At 35.2% G+C, this 23,074-nt stretch overlaps 1 protein-coding gene across 1 annotated transcript; it reads right to left on the bottom strand.

Annotated features, from left to right (window-relative positions):
* Positions 1–918: 918 nt before the first annotated feature.
* CCDC18 (coiled-coil domain containing 18) lies at positions 919–23,014 on the bottom strand. Its single transcript, XM_083868055.1, has 24 exons — positions 22,689–23,014; positions 22,369–22,513; positions 21,629–21,796; positions 20,590–20,699; positions 19,685–19,813; positions 17,937–18,033; positions 17,106–17,227; positions 16,074–16,383; positions 15,779–15,882; positions 15,509–15,669; positions 14,762–14,982; positions 13,879–13,989; positions 13,129–13,260; positions 12,266–12,400; positions 11,597–11,674; positions 9,981–10,097; positions 8,512–8,679; positions 7,916–8,058; positions 7,280–7,443; positions 6,289–6,502; positions 5,638–5,737; positions 4,558–4,674; positions 3,981–4,126; positions 919–1,113 (listed from the first exon to the last, which is right to left on the bottom strand). Exons 1-23 carry the CDS (start codon positions 22,826–22,828, stop codon positions 3,995–3,997), a joined length of 3,318 nt encoding a protein of 1,105 aa, XP_083724181.1. The 5' UTR covers positions 22,829–23,014; the 3' UTR covers positions 919–1,113; positions 3,981–3,994.
* Positions 23,015–23,074: the final 60 nt, after the last annotated feature.

The raw sequence follows: 23,074 nt of genomic DNA, 5'->3' as shown, positions 1-23,074 counted from the left end.
AACTGCAGAAATACTTCAGATGAGTGTATCTTGACTTGTCAATGGTAGCAGAATGTGTGGCTGGTTTTGTAGAACCATTTAATGTAGAACACGTGGCATTCGTGGAACGCGTTTACATAAAGTGAAAGAGCCAGTACTGCCCAAGGAGTTTAGCAAACTGCCACTTGCAATTTCTGGAATACCTTGGATAGGTTTGGTGCCTCAGATACACTTTTAATATGCAAAACACTTAACTGAGGCCTGGTATTTAAACTGGAATATATTCTGTTCTTTTCCTCTTCTTTACATTAAATAACTTTAGTAACTTGATTTCTGAGGTATGAATCACATGTCTTAATGCACACAAATCATGTGTGCATTAATCAGACTTAGATTGAGGCCTCAAAAGCGTATTTGCAGTTTCTGATGCTTATGTAAATATAAAGCTGGGGCCACTAGCCATCCATACCAGCTAAATTGTGTAGTACTTTTGGAAACCTGGAAATGAATATGTTTTAGAATGCATAGTTATGATGTGAATTTAATCAATGGGAATTTTTGTATGGATTTTTGTTTGATTAAAAACATCAAAAGAAACACGCTTGAGCTTTATGGCTCTGTCCCAGAACTCTGTGCACTTAAAGATACTGCTTGGAGTAAGGCAAGCAGGTTTTACCAGCGTCTGTGATCAAATCAGTGTCCCAAAACATCTTACAAACAGGTCAATTTTAATAAGATGTTGTGTCTGCAACACTGCATATGTACAAAAAAAGATAAAATATTCCCAAACAAAAATTGCTAATAAGATAGTACCACTGTGCTTTTAATTAGAAGTGAGGTATTAAACAAGTACACAATTTAAAAACCTTAGAAAAAGATGACAGCTTAAAATAAATTTTATTCTGAAGTATAAAAGATAAATTAATATGTTATTATATGAAGGCAATAATCTCAGTTGGAAAAACAAGAAGGTTGTCATCTGCTTTAGTACCAATAATTACATTCCTTATTTAGAAATACAACTTCAAAGTGTCCTCTTTGAATTCACAGTTACGATGCTGGCAACAGCATTCCTGGGTTGCTGCTTGTCCAATGGGCAGCAGCAGTCATTTCATTTCTTCACAGTTCCTGCCCCTGAAACAAAAAATCTGATCACCACATCTAGATCAATTTGGACCAAGATGCTACTTTTCATTATTAAATTTTACCTTACAAATTCAAGAAAACTAACAGCAGATCTCAAGTCCCTGGCTGCCATCTCAAATTCTGATTTATGTTATTAATGCATTTTTGTTCACTGTTCTTGTAACTGAAGTGCATTTGCTTTCTCAAACAGCGCAACTTACAAATTTTCCATACCATATTAAGCTCCAGCAGACAAGAAAGAAAACATTATGCAGAATATTTTTGAGAAGAAATTTTCATATGCAAATCCCTGTAAAATTCTGTAGTTTAAATGAGCACTGTCTTTTGAAATAACTGCTCTGCATGAGGCTAAAGGTTTCACGTTGGATTACATTGTTATTCTTAAGTTGCTAACAGTTCAGGAAGTGTCTGTAAAAACCCCATAAACAGTATCAAGGATCAAGGGGAAAAAAGCCTATGATGTCCACTGACATCGAGCAAGAAAAATAGCAACACGACTGTAAGCTGTATATAGAAGTAAATGCAGCCAAACACAGCAGGTTTGAGGTTAGGGAGGTTTTTGTTAGTTTCTAGAGCTTTACTACTCCTACCCTCCCTTTTAAACAAAAGCATATATTCTGGATCTAATTATTCAACAGTTCATTTACAGAAAAAACCAGAGTTTTAGATGTCTTTACTCTATGATACACAGCAGCCATGTTTACATTAGCTAGTGCTGGAGCACAAGAGACTCAATCAGCCAGTACTATTTCACATCATGTTATACTAAGGTTCCTGTTAATCATAAACTTAAAGAGAGGTTATGTTGGTTCTCTTTTCTATCCATGCTTAGCTAGGTGCTTATTCTTTATGAGGAATGCTATACATACTGTACAGAAACACTTGGAAGTAGCATATAAGCAGCTTACAGCTAATGACTGAAAGACTATTACAGTCATTCCTAATTGCTTTTATGCTCTGCACAATTTTTCAAAAATGTTGTAAAGTCACTTTTAAAAAAAGTCAATCATTGTAAACACTAATATTTTCTTAATTTATTTACCATTTTAATACTATTTTACTTCTCATTTCAGAAGGAACTATGGGGTCACAAAAAATTAGTTTGCTGTAAGTCCAATCTGACGGGTTTTTTTTAAATAAAGAAAATTTTCTCAGAAAAATGAAAAAGCCATTCTTAATGTTCAGCAAGATATTTTCAGTTTCTTTATTTGGACTATTTACAACTTCTAAGGGTAGCTGAGAGTCGTATTGTCACAAAATCTTCACTGCAGATTGAAGCAGAATAAGAACAAAGAATGATTCAACTGAAAACTCTGTGAGCTGGTTATTTTATGAGTCCCAAAGGGACAGAATGGACCAGAACACAAATCAACCCTCCTAGCAATTCCTTCCCTGAACTAATATATTTTTTGTAGTAAGCAAGGAAGGCAATGTATTAAGAAGAAAAAGAATCAGACAGACTGTACCCCTGGGCAAGATACAAACACTGCCTGTCCACCCCTTTGCCCTAGATAGATTAGGCAATTTATTTTTCAGAACTAGGACAGAAAATTTCTGTGGAAGACTGGTCAATCAGTCTGCAATGTGTTACTAATGGAGAAAGTATTTTCTTCCATTATGTTAATATACTCGGTTTTTAAACAGAGAGGGAACCATACAATATTCTAAGTGGAGCCAGAAGCCCTCTGCAACATATTTCATGTTTTACAGAAAATGCTTCCAAAATCCAGTGTTTTTTTATCTACTTCACTACAATGAAAATAAAATTTCATTTCCTTATCCCAAGTCTTGGAAGGAACATGACCGGAGTAGGTCTATTTTCAAAGCCTTTCTTATATCACTCTTAGGCCTCTTCCTACCTGGTATTCCTCTGCAAAAACAAGACAGTTTGTCTGGAAAGAAATGTCAGCAATTGTACAGGGGCTAGCTAGAAAATTCTTTCTTTCAGAATCATTCCTCAGGAAAAGTTGGAAATTGTTAATTATATGTGTGAAAGGTAGCAGCAGTCACTGTCCTCTTCTTGAGGTTACTGATGAATAACCTAACAGAATTCAAGATGAAACAGCTGACATTGCTTTAATTTGCAGTGAAACAACCTTCATATTCAGCTGTGACAGAGCCAAGCCCTCATGATCTGAAATACAGACCAAAGGCCTTTGGTGTTCACACAGAAATGAGGCTTCTCTGATATCTCACCCTGAGGAAAACAAACCCAGAAATGTACCATAACCAAAGTGGCAGAAGCCATCTTGGCTGTGGTGTTTAGCTCGAGCTTGGAATGGTCCTTGACTGAGCTTATTTCTGCAAGAAAGCTGCCTATCTCCAATCCCATTTGTATTTGTAGAGATTCATGAACCAAACCCAAGACTTGTATCATTCACAGTGAGCTGTCTTCTCGAGTCCCTCCACTCCCATTCACCTTGCCAAAAAATCCTCACTTCTGTTCTCCAAGCATGCTAGAGCTCACTCAGTGGTCTTTGACGCAATAATTTTCACCAGATAGGTACCTAAGTGGTAAGAAGCTCCCATCATACAGCATATTGCTTTGTTTCATTTCAAGGAGGACCATATCATCCATAGCCAGAAAAATCAGGTCCCTAAAGATAATCAGTAATCAGATTTCTCCACAGAAAGCAGACAATTAAGGGTGTGCCATTAAATTTGTAATTTTAAAATAATTAAACTGGTTTCACTTTAGGGGATTAAGATTCAGCAAACACCAGGACATAAAATACAATGATTCTGGGAGAAGAATTGACACTTGCACTAAAGAGACACCATATATGATTTCTTCTAGGCAGTACAGTAATGGCATTAAAAATTGATAATTTGTTTTCTATCCAGGTATGTTTTACCTTTCCAAGAGCTTCTAGGCTATGTTCTTTTCTTTCATTATTTTTTTCTTCAGTTGGTTTATTTCCTGATCTCTCTGGAGCAATTCAAACTCTTTTTCACGAAGCTCATCTTTAGAATGCTGGAGTTTCTTCTCTAAGCTTTCAATCTGAACAGAAAATACAATTAAATCAGAAACAATATTTTACCAAAGTCAGAACAATTTTATTAAACACAAACAAAAACACACACAAACCAAACAAAACTCACAAATATTGTCAGCAGTAACCTTGACTTTAGATTCCTCTGTCAAATTTTTATTTTGTCTACATTTTCCTTTACTAAAAGAGCAGCTTGGGAGAAGTATCATATCAAGTAAAAAATAGGTTTTCATTTTTGCACTGTTATAGCCTTGCAAGATTTATAGTATTAATTGACAAACATCTATTTTTACTGATACATTCCTTTCCTCTTGCTACAATAAAAAAGTTCTTATCTTCTAGATTAAATCTGGCTAGCTGTTGTGTCCCAGGACCAGATTTTCTCATAGAATTAGTTGCCCTTTGTTAGAGAAACTGTGTTTTTGATAAGAAGAATTACCTGTTTATTGCATTCCATAATTTCCAACTCTGACTTCTCTAAATTGCACTGTAATTGAATTATTTGTTGATCCATTTCTCCCTTATGCTCACGAACAGTCATATCCAATTGTGTAATCTAGAGGTAAAAAAGGAAGAAAAGGAAATATTTTATTTTGAACTAATATGCAGATTTTAAGAAGCCTTTGTAACTTCAAGAGTATTCTCCTGAATAGTCAATATAAAGCTATGCCCTAGCTATTTCATTTAAATAGTGGCCAAATGTAAAAAGAAAAGGGGAAAATTGGGAAAAAGTCCATGACTGAATTTGTTAGGTCCTCATATACACGTAATGCAAACCTAGTTCTCCTTTAAAAGAAATTTATGTAGTTTATTATACAAATCTACCTTGTTAGGAAGTGCCAAATTTTGCCAAACCAAAAAATTCAATTTGTCAAATGCTTTGATGACTTCCTGAGGCAGTTCACAGGGTACTGTGGCAAAAATACATTGCAAGATCTGGCCTCCTTACAGTGTCAATTCTTCAAACAGATTTGTTCAAATCCCCACTCCTTCTCTCTGAACCTCAAATATTCTTGAATACAAAGACTGGTAGCTCCTTCAGGAAAAGGCTGATAAAGTGACAGAAGCAGAATTTTCCCATTATGGGCATCAAATCCTGAAGCCAGACCAAAAGACTGAAAATATTTCAATTGAGCTACAGAAAATTATTCAAAACTAAGATAGCATTTCATATTTAGAGGGTGCTTTAATGTGAATCAAATATGCTCCAGTGCAAACAAGGAAAGGAATCTATCATCTTCCAGCATCCTTCAGCACAGATTTTCCTTCCTCTTAGCAAACATCAAGATGAGAACAGTTGTCCCATAACTTTATCACTAATGAAGACTCTTGGGACAGGTTATGGCATAGGCTTCTGATTTTCCTGGTACATAAGGCTTCAGCAACATAGAGCTGGTTTGAGGCTGGCACTGTGGCTGTAGTAACCAGTACAGTTTGAGACAATATCAAAGCAACCAAACCTAGCAGGCTTTTTATAAGTTATCTACTATTATAACAGGAATATTAAAAATTATCTGACCTGAGCTACTCTTTGTTTCAGTTCCCAATTCCTTTCTTTCAGTGCTTGGTCCATGTCAAGGACTTCCTGCTTTTTGTCTTCAATTTCATCCTTGCAATACCTGAAATTCTCATACTTTTAATTGCTTAATCCACATTCAGTTCCTTAGTTTCAAATATCCAGCTTGGAAATCATGAGATCTATTACTTACTTAAAGCATATTACCCTAAAGGTGAATTGATTGCAAGGAAACAAACCCAAATAGAATAATTCTTTTAATTATATCCCAGATGAGGAATTCCTAATAAATTCATTATTCAAGTTACTTATTTTACTATATCAGGACTCTTTAAAAAAGAAAGTATCATTAATTTGTGGTCAGAAAAGAAACTAGAAAATTTGACTATTCTAATGATTACTTCACAGCTTTAGGACTCAGAAAATAATTTCAATAGATTTTAAAACAGAATTCCCCAAAAAGAATTCAGCACCACTTCTGGAAATTAAAAATGAGCCAAGGATCTCAAGTATCAAGTTATCTGATGGCCACAAATGACCTAAAAATTATAGAGAGCTGCTAAGAACATTAAAAAACCCCATCCAAACTACTTGCTATTCTTAAGGAATAATCAACATAACTAAGTTTTCATGATGGAAAAGATACCAGCTCACCTGAGCTCAGTAGTTAGATCCCTGATAGCAATGTTCTTCTCCTCCAGAGAGGACTGCGCCTTCTGCAACGCATCTTGCAACTCCTGAAGCTGTGTTAAAGTGACCTTTAATTCTCCACAGGCCTTCTGTAATGCAGATTCCAGTTCTGCTATTTTCTGTAAGGCTTTCCTGTGGCAAGTCTCAGTTTGAAGCAGCTTATCTTTGAAATCATTTGCTATTTTACACACACACCACAAAAGAGAATGTTTAATCATCAGTACATCAGGGTCTTCACGCAACACCACTACCCAGTAGCACTTGTGGTCTTAATAAATTTTCAGTATCGCTATTTTTTAGGACAATCTAGAAAAACAGTGACTACTTACACACAAAAAAAATTTATGGTACCTAAGTATTTGCTAGTTTTATTCAGTTCATAATCAACAATTGACCTGAAACATAAGGATATATCTAGAAACATCTGGCCAATGAGACAGTACAGACACAGTATAGTGACTGAACATGTAGTGCTAGCAAAAATGCAAACAGAATTGCTGGTATTTCTCTGGCTTAAAACAATGGTGCAATTAAACTAAATGGAAGAAGATGGATGGGAAAGTTATTTCCACAGACTTGTGGGGTTTTCTGTTTCTTTCAAAGAGCTGCATTTTTTGAATAGCATATGCCTTTATTAAAGCTAAATGTCTCATTTGACTATTACATTAAGAATCTGCATTACCAATTTACAGGGAAACTACTTATACATTTTACCTGGGCTGAAGGTACATACCACAAAAGTGAGAATTTGCAAAAGTATGTGAAAAATGTTTGTGATTTTTTTGGGTTGTGAGGGTGTTGCTCATTTGGATTTAGTTTTGTCTGGGTTTAAAAAAAGATTATCATCTTTTGACTCTCATGTCATGATTATGAAAAGGGGGAAGGAAAAATGTCTAATACATACAGAGGAATAGTTTAATGAAAGGAAGGCTCAGAAACAATACAGCCAAATTACCCTCATTTGCCTTTTTATTGAGCTCTGATCTTGCTTCTTCCAGAACGATATCCAACTGATTTATCTGCAGTGCTTTGTTTGCACCATCTTGTTTTAATTGCACTACTTCTTTTTCCATGCCAGTAAGTTCATTCTTGCACTGATCCATCTCCAATTTAATCTGTCTAATAGAAGCAACCAGACCAAAATGAACCATGGAATAACAAGAGCAACATGCTCCAAGACAAGTGTTTGTGAATAAAATAGAAATAAAAGTCATATTAAGTAGGCTTTTCTTGTAATCAAAACTATATCCTTTAAGACTAGCAAGCTCCTGTAGAATGTACTGTCTACAATTACAAGTAAGCTGATAGGGTTATGATTTGAACTGCTTTATGAAGTGCTATCTTCATAATAGCATTTCTTAAATGAAATGCTATTTAAGGCTAAATAGGTTGCCAGGACATGCATTAATTCCATTGGAAAACTGTTCCAGAAAGTCACACCTCTGCTAGTGAGAAATTTCCCTTCTGATTTCCCGTCTATGGTCACAGAGAGACTGAAGTGTAAGCCCACAGCTGAGCAGCATTTCAGACAGCAAGGGTTCTGATCCATATGCCAATGTGCAGAATATACCTCGACTTGTACTAAACCTACCTGATTGTACAATTAAGTTCATCCACCTTCTGTCTGTTTAAATCTGCTTCCCGAGCAGCTAGGCACAGTTTCTCCTCCACCTTTCTCAATTCATCTTCTGCACATGCTTTCTGCTTCTGAAGCTCTTTTTCCAAATTGGATACCTATTTAAAACATCATTTAAAGAGTACTTTCAAATTGCATACCAAAGAATTACACATCCTTGTCTTGTGACTCACATAGGGAGAGTTTTTACACAACAGATTTCTTTATAGTCTGTGTGTAATTTAAAACTAAAACTCTGCACATTTGAAAGACAAATAGTTTCTAGTAAATATAACAAGATGCACTTTCTGAATTTAAAAGCACCCCCTCTTAACTGCAGTCTAGGGCTTGATTTTCCAAGTACCCAGCCACTCTAATGCTAAATAGAATTTTTGATAGCTCAGAACCTGGATTAAGCTAAAACAAGCCACTGAACTCTTTATTTTAGATATATCTAAATAATAATTATCAACTCAATTATCAAAGAAATATTCAGATTTTATAGGTATTATGAAAACATATAAGGCATTTAATTTTCTTTATATATGTAGACACGTCTCACCATACTGTACCTGTTTTTCAAGTTTAATTTGATTATCCTCCAGCTCCCCATTTCTAATAGTTTCTTGCTGTAACATTTGCTGCTGATGATGTAAAGTTTGTTGCAGGAGAATATTTTGTTCACTCATGTCCTGAATATTCTGACCTTTTATTTTTATTTCTTTCCGTAAATAATGAAGCTGAAAAGACATTTATTTTCCATTACAATAAAACATTTTTATTTGCAATTGTGTCAGCTATTCTCACTTAATGAACACAGAATCACACTTATGATTCAATAAAACTTTTGGATCTGAATTTTGTTTAATTACAGTTTCAATAGTATGTAACAGACCTCATAATTCATCATTGAGTTAGGCTCTATAGAGTGAGGAAAGTAGTAACTTCTCAGTCAGTCCCAGGCTTTGATTCTTGCTTTCTAAATATAACTTGTCAGTATTTTAAAAACACACATATGAGATTTTTAGTTAGAACTACTTTTCTTTCTGCCAGTCTTCTTTATAGCTCAGAAAGTCCTTGTTTTCCCCTTGAGATTCTCTTCTCAGTCCTCCCCTTTTTTCTTTTTGCCTATATGACAATAGTCATTCCAATTAAAAAAAAAAAAAATTGAGTGCCTAACTTGCTTTATGTTGAATAATTTGATTTCTCAGTGGTGAATGCCAGAGGGAACTGCTCTGGGGAATGAAAAAAAAAAAAAAAAAGAGAGAAGAGGAGAGTGTTCTTGAAACAAAGAAATCAACAAGAAATCACTAACTGCTCACGCCAAGGAGAAATAGTGACTAGAACTTATTTATGAAAACAATCGTCACAATTATAAAGCCTCACTTGCTACACCTGATGTTTCACACAGCACCCATCCTTTCATATGCAGGATAAGAACAAGAGGGTTTAGGAAGCAGCACTAAATCACAGGTTTATGTATGACACAGACCACACAGCTTCCATCAAGCAACCCTGGACAGGGTCCAGCAATCTCCACTTGACTAAAGCCTCTCTCAGCAGGTAGGCCAGCACTGACATGATCAGCCTGCTGTATAATTAGTTCACCCACAAGTAAAAATTCATTCTAATATTTAAAGTTAACTCTTCCTTGCTTTCAAGTAGTAGTGGAAAGTGTGACAAAACTCAGGGTCTAGAAGTAAACATTTTTTTATGCCCAGGACTTCTTCCCCATTAAGACAGTTGAAAAACATCAATTTTGTGCATTTAAATTTATATTGCAATAGTGCTCTCTCCATTTTTTCCAAGACAATGCTTTGTTTCACATTATTCTGATTTTGTTAGTTCTTTCAATAATTCATTTATCTTAATGCTTCTTTTCCCTTAATTTACCCTCACAAAATGTATCATTTTTCCCAGCTTACTTCCCATTCACAGGTCCTGTTGCAAAATTTTGGCTGTCATTTCACAAACTTTTAGATTAAATCAATCATAACAAGTGTTCTCTGCAATACAGAAGAGTTATAAAACAACCTGTTACCTCTTCAGATCTTTCTTTCAGCTGATTTTCAAACATCTCCTTGTTATCTTGTGACTGAGTCAAATACAGTGCAACTTCTTCCTTACATACATTTAGTGCTGACTCGAGTTGTCGTACCTAGGTGAATGCAATAGATTATTGAAAATCGCATGGCACGGTTTGTATTAACTGGTGTAAAAATTGTATTAAAAGACAGTTTTGTGTAAAACATCAGAAAAGCTACACTTTTATCATAAGAGTATTAAAACAGTCATAGAAGATTATAGTAAACTTTAAAACTGAAATAGTCTTCAAAATTAAAATTATTTGTGAAATTCAAAATTATAATACTTTAGACTGTGTTTATATCAGATGAGACTATCAGTTATGAGAAGATGCACCAGCATTTATTGGTAGCTAGAATTTAAAAACAAACATAGGCTCAATACTAAATCATTAATCCATCACATTTTATTATACATAGAACTGTATAAATAAATTTGGAATTATCATCATAGGTGAGTCGACACACATTTTTAAAAAAACCCACTCAGATCTTAATACAATTCTTTTCAAAAATTAGCAAGCAGCATGATTTCCCTTTCTGCACTGGGAGACAGTGCCTGAGTTTCACCTGAAGGGACAGGAAGAGCTTTGAGCACTGTCAACATTGTCAAGCTATTTTACACTTTTGATGTTCATTTGGGATTGAGTAATCTCTAACAAATACCTTATAACCTTCAACTGATAAAAATTATAACAAACAAACCCCCAGAGCTCTTAAGACATGGTAATTAATCTTTTCTTAACCATTTGGTTTCAATGCTAGGATTTCTCATCCATGAGAATTGTGCTGAATTTAGCTGCAGAATGTCTAATTCTTTCAATTTTGCAATCAGACTGCCAGTTTTCTAAACCATACTGGACTTTCTATCTCTGTCCTCAGCTGATTTAAGAGCTTTTTGAAGAGAAATTACTATGCATCTTAAAATTAAGTCTCTAGACAACATCCCAAATACTACAAAGCCACTTGGATAGAAAATTAGTCCAACACAAGCTCAGAAAGAGCATGAAAACAGCAAAGCCTCCAATATCTTCTCCCACTGATATCCTGAAGATTTAATACTTTGAAATCTGACTGGGGTAAATCCACACAGGGCACTGGTTTATTAATATCCTGTTACAAATGCTGCCTGGAAAATATTTATCAGGCAAGCACTAGGAAGAGCTAGAGATGGTTAAAAACATGATCAACATTATAGTATCACATGTATCTAGAATACATGCCATATATAGACCAAAAACATCTGTAACATTTGATCTATAAGACAGTGTTGGACTTTAAGAGTACAATAAGCACAAGTTTGCCCTATTTGTAACTACAGTAACTGCATTAAGCAATTATGCATTGCATAATCTCTTACTGTAGGTTTCATCATACGTCTTTTAATTAAAAAAAAGAAAACAAAACAAAATGAAACAACAGATAAAAAATAAATACTTCAGATAGACAATTTCAGGAATATTTACTTAATACAAATTTATATAAAACAGTTTTTCTATAGAAGATAAAAGGAAATACACTGTTACTACAAACTTTAAATCTATTACTTGAACATTACAGAGAGCTTACTAACTTTGATTTTTTCTTCTGTTAACTGACTTTCCAGCATCTTCAATCCTTGATCTTTCTTGACATTTTGATTTTCCATTTCCTGTTTTTACAGATATATTTATTCAAGAGAATCAAATATAAATATCACATAACATTAATCTAATGTTGTAAGTATTTTAATAAAAGCTCATAATCAGAATCAGGAAAAAAAATGCAGATCAGTGTATCTAAAACACAATTACTTGTATAATGTATTTGTGCACATGATACTCTGAAGTGAATTTGGTTGCTGAGAGATGTCTCTTCATATTCTGCAGCAGCAGGCATTATTAAAAGAAATAAAACACTATCATAGTAGAACATAATTGGTTTTCCACCCAGTGCAGGATTGATGCAATCATTCTTTATCCAGATCTCTTTCCTTTCATTAAAGAAAGAAGCCCAAGGGGCAATCCAGAGGCATAAAGAGAATGCCAAGAAAGAAAATACTGAAAGGTAATTAGAATTTGTACAACACATAATAGCAGTAGTTGGTGACTACAACAGATTCAGTTAATTACTCAAACAAGAATTAAGAAGCAAAAACATAAACATTTTTCATTTCCCCCAATTTTTCCATGTATTTATGGATATGCTTTTTGTTATTTTTAGTCACTTGTTTGATTTGCATTTGAAGTCAAGCCAACCTTACCTGTCTGTTTCCTTTTAGCAGCCCATCCAATGATTCAATGTGATGCTGTTTATGTATAACCTCTTGTTGTAAAATAGATATTATTTTCTCTTGTTCATTGAATTGTTGATGTTTCTTCTCCAGCTGTGCCTGAAGCTGTCCATAAATAAATAGTAATTTATTATTTTAATAATAATTTGTTAATCTAAATATGTGATTCAGTTTTATTCACCCATCATTTTTATAATGAAAATTAAATACCTTATTGCCATCAGCAGTATTGCACAGTCTTAAAATGATCAAGAGATCCCAAGCACTTAATATCTTAAATCCAGAGAAGAATGAGGCAGAGTGTAATTGTCTATCACCAGCCAAGACAGTAAGACATGCATACATTCTTTACTGAAAGATGAGAAGCTTTTAAACAGTTAGAAATAATCACAGTTATATTTCTAATTACATGGAGAAACAGACTTCTTCTCCAGAGACTGAAAAACCTCCAACAGTTCTCACAGAACACAGATGCTCATAAGGCTCAGATTGGCAGAGGCTCAGCCAACGAGAACATTTTTAGAAGTTGTCATGCTTTAAGCCCAATAGGCACTAAAGCTATACTTCTTTTTTCTGTATGTTTGGACTCCGCCAAAGTACTCCGCCAAAGTCCTTATTTCTCTTCAGATGAACAGGATGTGAATATTTCAGAGGGAAAGTTGTAGAGCTGGTTAGATGGAAAATGTACTAAAATCAGGGAATGTAGGGGGAAGAAAGAGCTTTTTAACTTAAGTTTTTAAATGGATTTGTCTTGAAATTACAAGACAAATTAATACAGGAAAAAGTTACTGAGTATAACACTCATACATACTACCACACAATAAAGGTCTTACTAGGTCAATCTGTTTCTCCATTTCTTTATGCTGTTCAAGGTGAAACAACTTTTCATTTTCAAAAGCAGAAGTTATTTTCTCATGTTCTTCACTGATAGTTGTTTCCAGCTCATGAATGCATCTGTCTTTTCCCTGGGAAGTTGCAACAATAAAAGTGTTAATAAAAATGTTTAGCTGTGATATTAAACAGTTTTACTTGATTATCTGGTTTCCAGATTTCATAAAGGAAGAGCAAACAAAATTCTGAAGTTACACAGAGCATGTGTCATCTCAAAGGATGTCACACTTATACCACAAGTACAGAATGTCAGTAAATAGAGCCACTACAGAGACAAGGTGTCTGCCAAGATGGATTATGGCACAGATAACTCCTGACAAAGACAAAAAGAAATTCTGTGTTCATATGAATAGATGGAATCTTTAAAATATCATTTTGAAGACTTTTTTATTTACAAAGCTACATGTATTTCACTGAAACAAATGGCAATTCAACAGGGCCAGACCTTCATTGCACCTGTGACCAGAAGGAAAACGTAACATGTTCATTAATAACTTACCACATTCAAGGGCAGGGAAAAAAGGATGTTTTATTTCAAACAGGATTCTATTTTTAAAACCTGTGTTCCTCAAATGGGCACCCATTATTTAGCAAATCTGAAAGTCCACACATTTTGAATACAGGGAATACTACTGTCAAGTTAAACTTATGTCTTTTTAAAAAAGTGTGGTTTTTCACAGAGAATATTTTACCATGAGTTTGTGTTCCAACTCAGCATTTCTTTCTGCAGCAGCGGAATAAGCAATAGTCTTTTCTTCTAACTGTTTCTCAAGTGCAGAAAGCTGAGATGATTTCTTTCTTATCTGAAATTAAATATGGCACAAAACAGTATGTAGACAACCGTTTCCATTTTATTTAAATATTTGTATGCACTTTCTTATCATCAACTCCATTTTAGCTACTACTAGAGTATTTTTAATAAATTGGTTGATTTTGTTGAACTATTATATTTTATTACTTATAAAGAAAGATTCAGGACAATTTACCTACAAATTACTCAATTAATTATCAGTGAAATAGCTTTACATATTTATAACATTTACATTCATTATTAGGAAATAATTGCAAAGCCCATTATGCTGAACTCTATAAACACATTAGCACCAGAATGGAAACATAATAAATTAAATTGCTAATTTATTCACCCTGACAAAAGCTGAAGCTTAATTTTTTTCTTTTGTGACTCCCTGATAATGATGTTCATCTCTGGCAGCTACAGTAACATTTAATGAGGAAAAATGCAACTGTTCCTTCAGGCTGTTTCCTAGGATTGCCTATTAATTCAACCACACCAAAGCAACAAGACTGTGCGTATTTTCCACATAACAAATCAAATTGTAGCAGAAAAGTCTACTAACTACACTAGCTTTAAAACAGTATTTCTGACAACTAACAAATCAAGGCTGCTGAGTCTTTCTGCTTGCTGAAAAGTTTAGTTTGAATATTTCTCAAGTTAATCAGATTTTAAAATTTTTACGGCAATTACATTTCTTTCATAACTATTGTCTTCACTATCTTTGATTACTGAACCGAAGAAAAAGTGGCATATTCTTTTCAGTGCTATTAAAAACTTACTTCTCTCTCTAAGCTACTAGTTTTTGAAGCCTTCTTCAATAGGTCTTCCTGTATGATTTGAAATTGACTGGTTCTTTGAGCCATGCTGGTCCTCAAGGCAGAATTCTCATCATCTGCTTTTATCAGCTTAGTGCGTAGCTCCTCTATCTCTTTCTGGAATTTTTGCCTCACTTTTTCAAATTGTTTGCTTATAAGTTCCAACTGTTGACATTTTCTCCTCTCTCAAAGTAGAAAAAAATAAATTTAAGATTAATTTATAAAAGAACATGCAGACCCATAAAGTAACTGAAAGCAGTGACTCATGAAAACAAACAAATACCCCAGCAGATCACCAAGAAACAAACAAACATTATAAAAACAGCATAACCATATAGGTTGCTGACGTAATTTCATGGAGCAGTCCTAAGAGTAATGACAGAAGCAATCAGACAAACACTGTAACAGCAGGATAGAGAAAAAAAAGTCAACAAAAATACAGAGACTTTAGCACAACCTGCATAAAGAAAAAAAAATGTTTCCATTTCAACACAACTCCTAACTCCTAGCTCAGCTATTGCTGAAGGAGTGACCTAAGCAGCAAAAGAAAGAAATATATTGTGTCTGGAGAACATGACAGTTTCCAAGGTGGCAAAATGTTCCCTGTTCAACCAAAGCACACCTGCTGGAAAACCAGCTTGAACCCATGCAGAACATTTCTGTTCTGTGGATTAATTAGACAGAACTTCACAGCTATTTCAGCAAACTTACCTCCTGGATTTCTGATCAGTTTGACAGGCTCTGTTTCCAGATCACATAATCTGTTGTTTTCTTGTCCTTCATTACCACTAGAAAGATGCTCAGCTCCAGTACAGATAGTAACGTTTGCACCAGGTTTTTTAATTTCTGCCTCTTTCATTGCCAGTTTAATGCTATTATAAAGGAAGAAACAGCTATTTAACATTTTTTCTACATGCTAGTTCTAATAGCACCTTATTATCTGCCTATTCTTGCCGTAGTTCAGTAACCAGAAAGTTATACCTTAGGTCTGCAATCAAAGGTTTACTTGATTCACCACAAGATTCAGAGGTAGTTTCTTTTGTTGAGGATTTCAATAGCTGGTGTTTGAAATGGTGCCAGTCAAACTAAAAGTTAACAGAAAACAAAGGTCAATGAAAAACCAATTTTTTATTGCTTCACAGCATCCTTAATTCATGTGTTATACTGGCATATACATTTTAAGACACATATATCAGGATATTAAAAGTTTGGATAACTCAATCCCTAAAATTATTTAAAGCATAATACACTGTTAAAACTACATCAGTTACTCCACCTCTTCAGAAGTATTTAAAGACAACTGAGAAATAATGGTTTCTAGTATGTTGAGCTCTTCCCTTGAATCCTGTATTTCTTGACGACATAGTTTCAAGTGGTTATGTTGCTGTGCAGTAAGTGCTCTCAGGTCTTCATTTTCACTTATTAGATCATTTTTCTCTTCAAGCACTATTTCTTTTTCAGAAAGTTCACTCTCAAGCTTGATGATCTTCTGATCAGACTGACACAGCATTGATATAATTTCAGTGTTCTTTGCCTCTAGAGCTTTAATTTCTTCTTTTGTGTTGTGATTCTCTTCATTTAATTGTCTAAAAAGACATTTAAGAGGTATTCTCATTACTAGAAGCAGAGACTTACTAAGGAGACTCAAGCTAATGTAAGGGTTTTCATACACTGCCCACTCTCGTCAAAATGGCTTAAAGAACAACAGGAATGCGAGTATGGACAAAGCATGGGAATTGAATAACCCCAAAATGTCTGTGCCTCATAAAATCAATGAAGAAATTACCAAAGAACTTCTGAAAAAAAGGGGCTTCAGCTTGAAATGAAACATACAAGAAACATAAAAACTTGTAACAGTTGGAGTTGGGACAGAGAGCAGTAAAAACCAGGTTTGACTGTTCCATAAGTTGCAGTCAGCATCACGACCTCCACTGAGGCCTGAGAGCAGCCTCCCCGTCAGATGCCCAGAGTATCCCTCATTCCAGCTGCAGGCAGGGAGCCACAGCTGGCAGTGCAAGGGGACCCCCAGGGCAGAGCACAGGTACACAGTAAACCAGAGCAGCCCAGGGCCCTCAGGAGCAGCCAGCCACCCAGGGAACCAGTGCCCCAGAAGCCTTGGGGGCAGCTTCTTCCTGGGAATGGGGGGCAGCATGAGGGGTTAAAATGTTTAAAAATTAGTCACAGAAGATAAGTAGAAATGTATTGGTTTGAACTACATGAACTGAGCAGAATGTTCACAGCGACAATTGCAACATGCAATTTCTTGTAAAATAATTGTGCAGAGAATTTTTAAAAGCCTTTGTGTTACCTTAGTTGCTCTTCTAGGATGTCTAGATCCTTTCTGTAGCTGATACACTTTTCATTCAACTTCTCTTTTTCTTTTTCACAATTAATTAAACGTTCTCCCAAGACTTTTTCTTCAACTTTAGCCTTAAAAAGCAACTTTTTTTCATTACTGTACAGCAATAAACTAAGCTTCCAGAGGTCAAGAGGCAGTTTTTAAAAGAATATTATGAACGCTATGCTCAGTAGATAATACTATTGCTCACTATTGTGAAGAGAAGGAGAGAGACAAAGAAGTTTTCTTTTATAGGAAAAAATGAATATAATGTTTTAGGGCATATTTGTGGTTGGCAACCTTGTTCCACAAGGAAAGAAGTCTAACAAAAAAAATCTCTGTAAGAGCTAACTGGGTATTCTCCTCACACTAGGCAGAAACAATTAACAATTCTGATTGTTGGAACTTTGGGAGGTGACTTTATTTTCATCTTAGGTCTTCTTCAGCACGTTTCATTGAACAGCTTATACATATGGAGGAAAAAGCTTTTAAAAGGATCTTGTATTTTTAAAATGTAAACTTCCCAGCTGGCAAGCAGGAGACCTAAGAAACAGCAACAGTATTAGGATACTCCAAAGATGCAGACTCCAAAGATATAGACTGTGCTAAGACAGTGTAAAATTGTATAACTGAATTTATCACTACAAACTGTTGCTTACCCTGTCCCACCTCTTTTAGGACTTTGCCACCAACAAGTGGAAACAACTGACTCATTGATGAACCTGTTGCTGTTAGCTGCCTGGCCTATTGGGAGAAACATCTTAACGTCATTACAAATACAACTGAAGAAAAAACTCTCACCTTTTCTAATTTTTCAGTTATTTCTGCTTTATACTTTGAGAAAGCTCTTGTCAGCTCCTCCACATTCAACAAAGCTTCATTTCTTTGCTGTTGTGCTCTGCCAAGTAAAAGATGCAAAACAATTTTAAAACCCACAAACTGCAGATAGTTGCATTAGTTACATTAATGTAACCATCTTCTCCAGTTACTAAAAGCAGCTACTACAATAATTGCTCCAGGTACTTCTTTTCTTCTTCCAACTTTCCAAGCCCCAGATATGACATTCTGTTCCAAGAAACAACCCAGACTCCCCACTGCTTCCCTCTATCACTCCCTGCCCCTGCCTCTGTCATTAGTCATTAGGGCAGGAGTTGGCAGAGTAACCTCAGCAGAGCTCAGGTGCGCAGTTTGTTCAGGACAGCCAACACAGGCACACAAGAATTGCTGCTGCTCAATACCATTCCTCTCTCCCACCAAGGGGGCTGGGGATGGAGCAGTGCCTCACCTAAGCACAGCCCACCCTCAGATCTGTGTCTCTCAGTCTGAGGACCAGTGCCCATTTGGAGATGGCAAAAGTATTCAGAGAAGGGGATAAAAACATTTCAGAACAATGAAATAGCATTAGTGTAAAGCAATTCAGTTTGCCTGGGTAAAGAATAGTAAGTTGTTGCAATTACTGATTAAAAGTAAACCATAATAATTGTTGATACTAACCATAACATCATACTTAACACCTGGCAGAAGCTCAGCTTTTCTGAAGTACAAAAATATTTACATTTACAGCTAGTAACTAAGTACAGCTATTCCAACCCCACATGCTCTCAAGGAACAGCACTCATAAAGCAAAACATTTCTTCAACCAGCAGTGCAAGTCTCACAGTATTTCAGGTTTTCTTGCTATAAGAAGATTAGAGGTAATTTCATGGGTAAAGGCACAAGCCAAACCAAGAGTTTGCATTTAAAAGGTTCGAGAAATGCTTTCCCAAGCCATTAATTCAGGTAATTTTTTGCCCCAGGTAATGCAGTTAAATTAATAGGGAATGTAGGGATCTTTATATTTATTCTACTCCCTTCTTTAAAACTACATTTTGGAGTTGATAGGTGTGTTCCGAGCAACTTCCAACAGTCAAATTCCCTAACCCTCCCAGTAGTGACAGAGCCACCAGGCTAAAGGAGGCAATAGGAAAGGGAAATGGGGACTGAGATGGAATTGCAGCACCCTTTTCAACAGTATCATACAGACAGGCAAGATTAAGGATAACATTAAAATGTTCTCTTGGTTATGTTGTTCTTTTGTCATTTTCCTCACACCAAGGAATACTGCTGAATACCAGCTACTGAGCATACACTGAGGGTTCTTGGAAGACAAAGACAAAAATAATTCAGGGAAAAATACATTCTGGACACTGAGACTTTCCACTGCAGTACATCCATTCTGAAGGAAAAAAAAAAAAAAAAAAAAAACAAAAACAAAAACAAAAACAAAAAAAAAAAAAAAAAAAAAAAAAAAAAAAAAAAAAACACAACAGCTGATAAACTGGGTACTAGTGTGTGCTTCCAGCCTGCAACTACCAGCTGATTTCAAGATTTTAAAAGTGCCCATTTAAACCATTTAAATAATCAGTACCTTCCCACAGTTATTTCCCCTTTTTTTAAAAATAACATCCTTAAAACAGAAAAGTAATTTGATTTCACAAAGCAAACAAATGCCAATGGAAATAAACATGCTTTATTATTCTATGTGCTATTTATTAAAATTAGTTAATTACCTCTTTCCTTGCTTGCTTTGTTCAATTAACTCAATTTTCAGATCTTTATAGCTCTTTTGATATCTTTGCAACATGTGTTCTCTTTCCATTGCTGTTTTCTGATTTTGGTCCAGTCTATCTTCTGCATCTCTAGCAAATAAAGCATAATAAAAAAATAACTTTTTGTAAAGAAAATAGATTTCTGTTGTTCTTTAGTACACACAATGTTCCAGAAGTGCTAGACAAACATGCTATAACTCTCAAAACTAAGCTAGGAACACCCATAGTCTCCAGACTCCCCAGGAGCATGTCTGCAGTCTGGAGTGGTGTCTAAGACTTATCAATAGGCACCAGGTGTCACAACTGCCAAGGACCAGAGAGCTGACTTTGTATCATGAGCTCTTATCATAGAAATCATATTTTCTCTGCCAAGAGGTGTGACTGGGAAAGAACACTAAAATATAAATTTAACATAAGTATTTTTACTTTTTTTTTTGTCTTCCTGACACCTCTGAACAGCATTTACACCAGCTCTATTTTGCCATTTGCCTTGATTAATGTATTTATGAAGAAAGAATCCTTTAAGTTACAAAGAACACAGTTGTGTTCAGAAATATGTGTGCTTGTTACAAGAGAATATATGTGGTCATGTAGCAATCACCCTATAGATTTGTAAGGGCACATTCCTATTCAGCCCACATTACAAACTGGTTTCTTTTACCAGTCTTTATTATTTTTTCTCAGTTTCTTGAAGTACATTCAGCACAAACTAAACCACCACCCTTCTCCTATAAATAGCTCTAAAATGAAATTTTCAGACCCCAGATTACATAACCCACACAGTACCAGAAATTATGTCATCCCTAAAAACAGATTGGACTAGCAGGAAGACAACAATAAAATATTGATTTAAAAGTACACATTACTTCAGGATTTTATCTTGAACTGAAACTTCTGCTTCCAAATTTACAATCTGTTCTTTCAACTTTGGAATGCTGAATAAATGTGTAGCTAAAGCAGCCTCAAGATATGAAATCTGAAATACAAACATATTTGAGATTTCATTAATATTTGCATATAATATTAACATGCATTAACATTTGCAGGTGAGAAACAACAGAACAATCTGCTTACTGAATGACAGTGCTCTTAACCCTACTGTAAATTATGTTTGTTCATCTACTCCACCTTAACTCCATTTAACATTCTTCTAGTTCCAGTGTGATATTCAGTCTAGCAAAATGATTTCTTTATAGGCTGACACTGTCTTTCACTTTTCCCCAGATTACATCCAACTATTTCTTCTTTCAGTGCCAGGCAGTCAAACATTTTGTTTATCTATTTATTTGCACTGTTTTGGAGATAACATTTCTCAAAAAAACCCACCACTAAGCATAGCTAGGTTTTATTAATATTATATATAAACGAAATAAAAAAAACACAGTTGTCCTGAAACAAACCTGTACAGACAAGTGTACACTAAATCAGTAATGATTTATTAGTTACAATATTCTCTTCTAACTCATCTTCACTTTTTTCAAAATAGTAATATTAATCCAACCTGAGAGATGAACTATTTTCATTTCCTAGACAAATGACTACTGTGGCATTATTATTCCTATTAATGTCTCAGACATGGGAATGTACAGTACTAAATGCATTACTGAACTATTTTCTTTCATAGTGTATTCTTCATTCTATCACTTACTGTCTTTAGACTAAACTTTGGAATATAAGTAGATGTTATTCATCATTTATATAGTTGTTTTGCCAACGAAGAAATAGATTACAAACTTTTCTGTCCAAGATTCATATTGATTATTAAGTATATACTAAATATTAAATTTACACAGATTAAGACAAAACCCAGCACATTCTGCTTGGAATTCTAAACTCAAAAATCATGGTCACTGGGTGTCTTGGGGTTTGTGTTTCTCTTTGAATGAATACACTAAAGATACATACTTTTGTTTTTGACTGCATCAATTCAAAGTTCATTGTTTCCACTCTGTTCTTTAGGTACTGGTTTTGAGAAGTCAAAGATGCATTTTGCTCATGAAGGGCATCCAACTTCTCCTGAAGATGTTCATCTTCTTCCACAGTTTTATCCAAAGTTGTGGATACTGAGTAAGACTAGACATAAAAATACATTTGTTTATACATACATATATACACACATATATGCACATACATATATACACATAAAAATACATCATAGAACCAAAAACAGTTGGGGTTGAAAAGGAACTTTAAAGGTCGTTTACTCCAATCACCTTGCAAAGAGCAAGGACAACCTGAAGCAGATCAGCTCAGAGCCCTGGCCAACCTGACCTGTAATATTTCCTTGGATGGGGGATCTACCCGGGCTCCAGGCAGCCTGTTCCTGTGTGCCCCACCCTCAGGAGTAAAACACTTGGTACATCTAGTCTAAATCAGTTGAAATCGTTACCCCTTGTCCTATCCCACAGGACCTGCTAAAAACTTTGGCCCCATCTTTCTTACAAGCCCCCAGTACTGAGAGGCAGGAGCGGAAACTTCACCGAGGAAATGCACTCAAGTGATACAAGGTTTAAGATACTCACTTGATATCACTGCCCGATGCTACAGTATAGCTACTCCAAGCCCAGAAGCCAAAAATGCTCCAAAACATAGCAAAGAATAGAAAGATGAAGTAATAAAGAGAAGTAATGGAGTGAAATATTTACTTTGGATTTTCTTTGAAAATCCTGGTGAGATGCTCCACCGGAATCCTTCTTACAGCTGCAAAAGCCTTGACAGTTGTACTGGGGCTGGACAAAGTCCTGCAGAGGCACGTCTATCACCTCATCGAAGCAGTGGCTGTAACTTGTACTAGTGTTTGGAGGGAGAGCAAAAAGTTACTACTCCTTTTTTTCTTTATTAGGTTGCTCAAAAAGACTATTCAAACGAAAAGCACAAAAGGAGGTAATTACAGTAATCCATCACACAGAATACAACAGTCACACCACATGAGACAGGAGGTTCCCATTCCCAGGCACGCTCATACCTGGAAAGCTCTTTCTCTACAGTTTGAAGGTTTTTTTCAGTTCTCCTCAGCTGAATCTGTAATGACTGTACATTTGCCAGCAGGTCGTCGTCAGCACCGCTTTTAGAGCGACTCCACATATCACATTCCATTGGTAACATGCATAAAGCTAACGTAATATTTAATATTAAAACACTATTAAAAGGGCATGAAAACTATTTGCAAAACTTAAAAAGAAAAGGAAAAAAAACAATAAAGAAAAAAATTAATTTCCAAATGTAGACGTTCATTTCACACACTACTCCTTCCTATGTGCACTAGACAAAAACAAGTGTCTCTTTAGTGAAGACTTCTGAATGCATTCACGAAGCACAAAAAGCTTCCTGACTCGTCTTACACGCAAACTG

This window comes from Zosterops lateralis, assembly GCF_965231275.1.
Source record: "Zosterops lateralis genome assembly, chromosome: 9".
In the NCBI taxonomy this organism is placed as follows: domain Eukaryota; kingdom Metazoa; phylum Chordata; class Aves; order Passeriformes; family Zosteropidae; genus Zosterops; species Zosterops lateralis.
The sequence above is the reverse complement of the archived record's forward strand: the minus strand, read 5'-3'. Positions and strand labels throughout refer to the sequence as shown.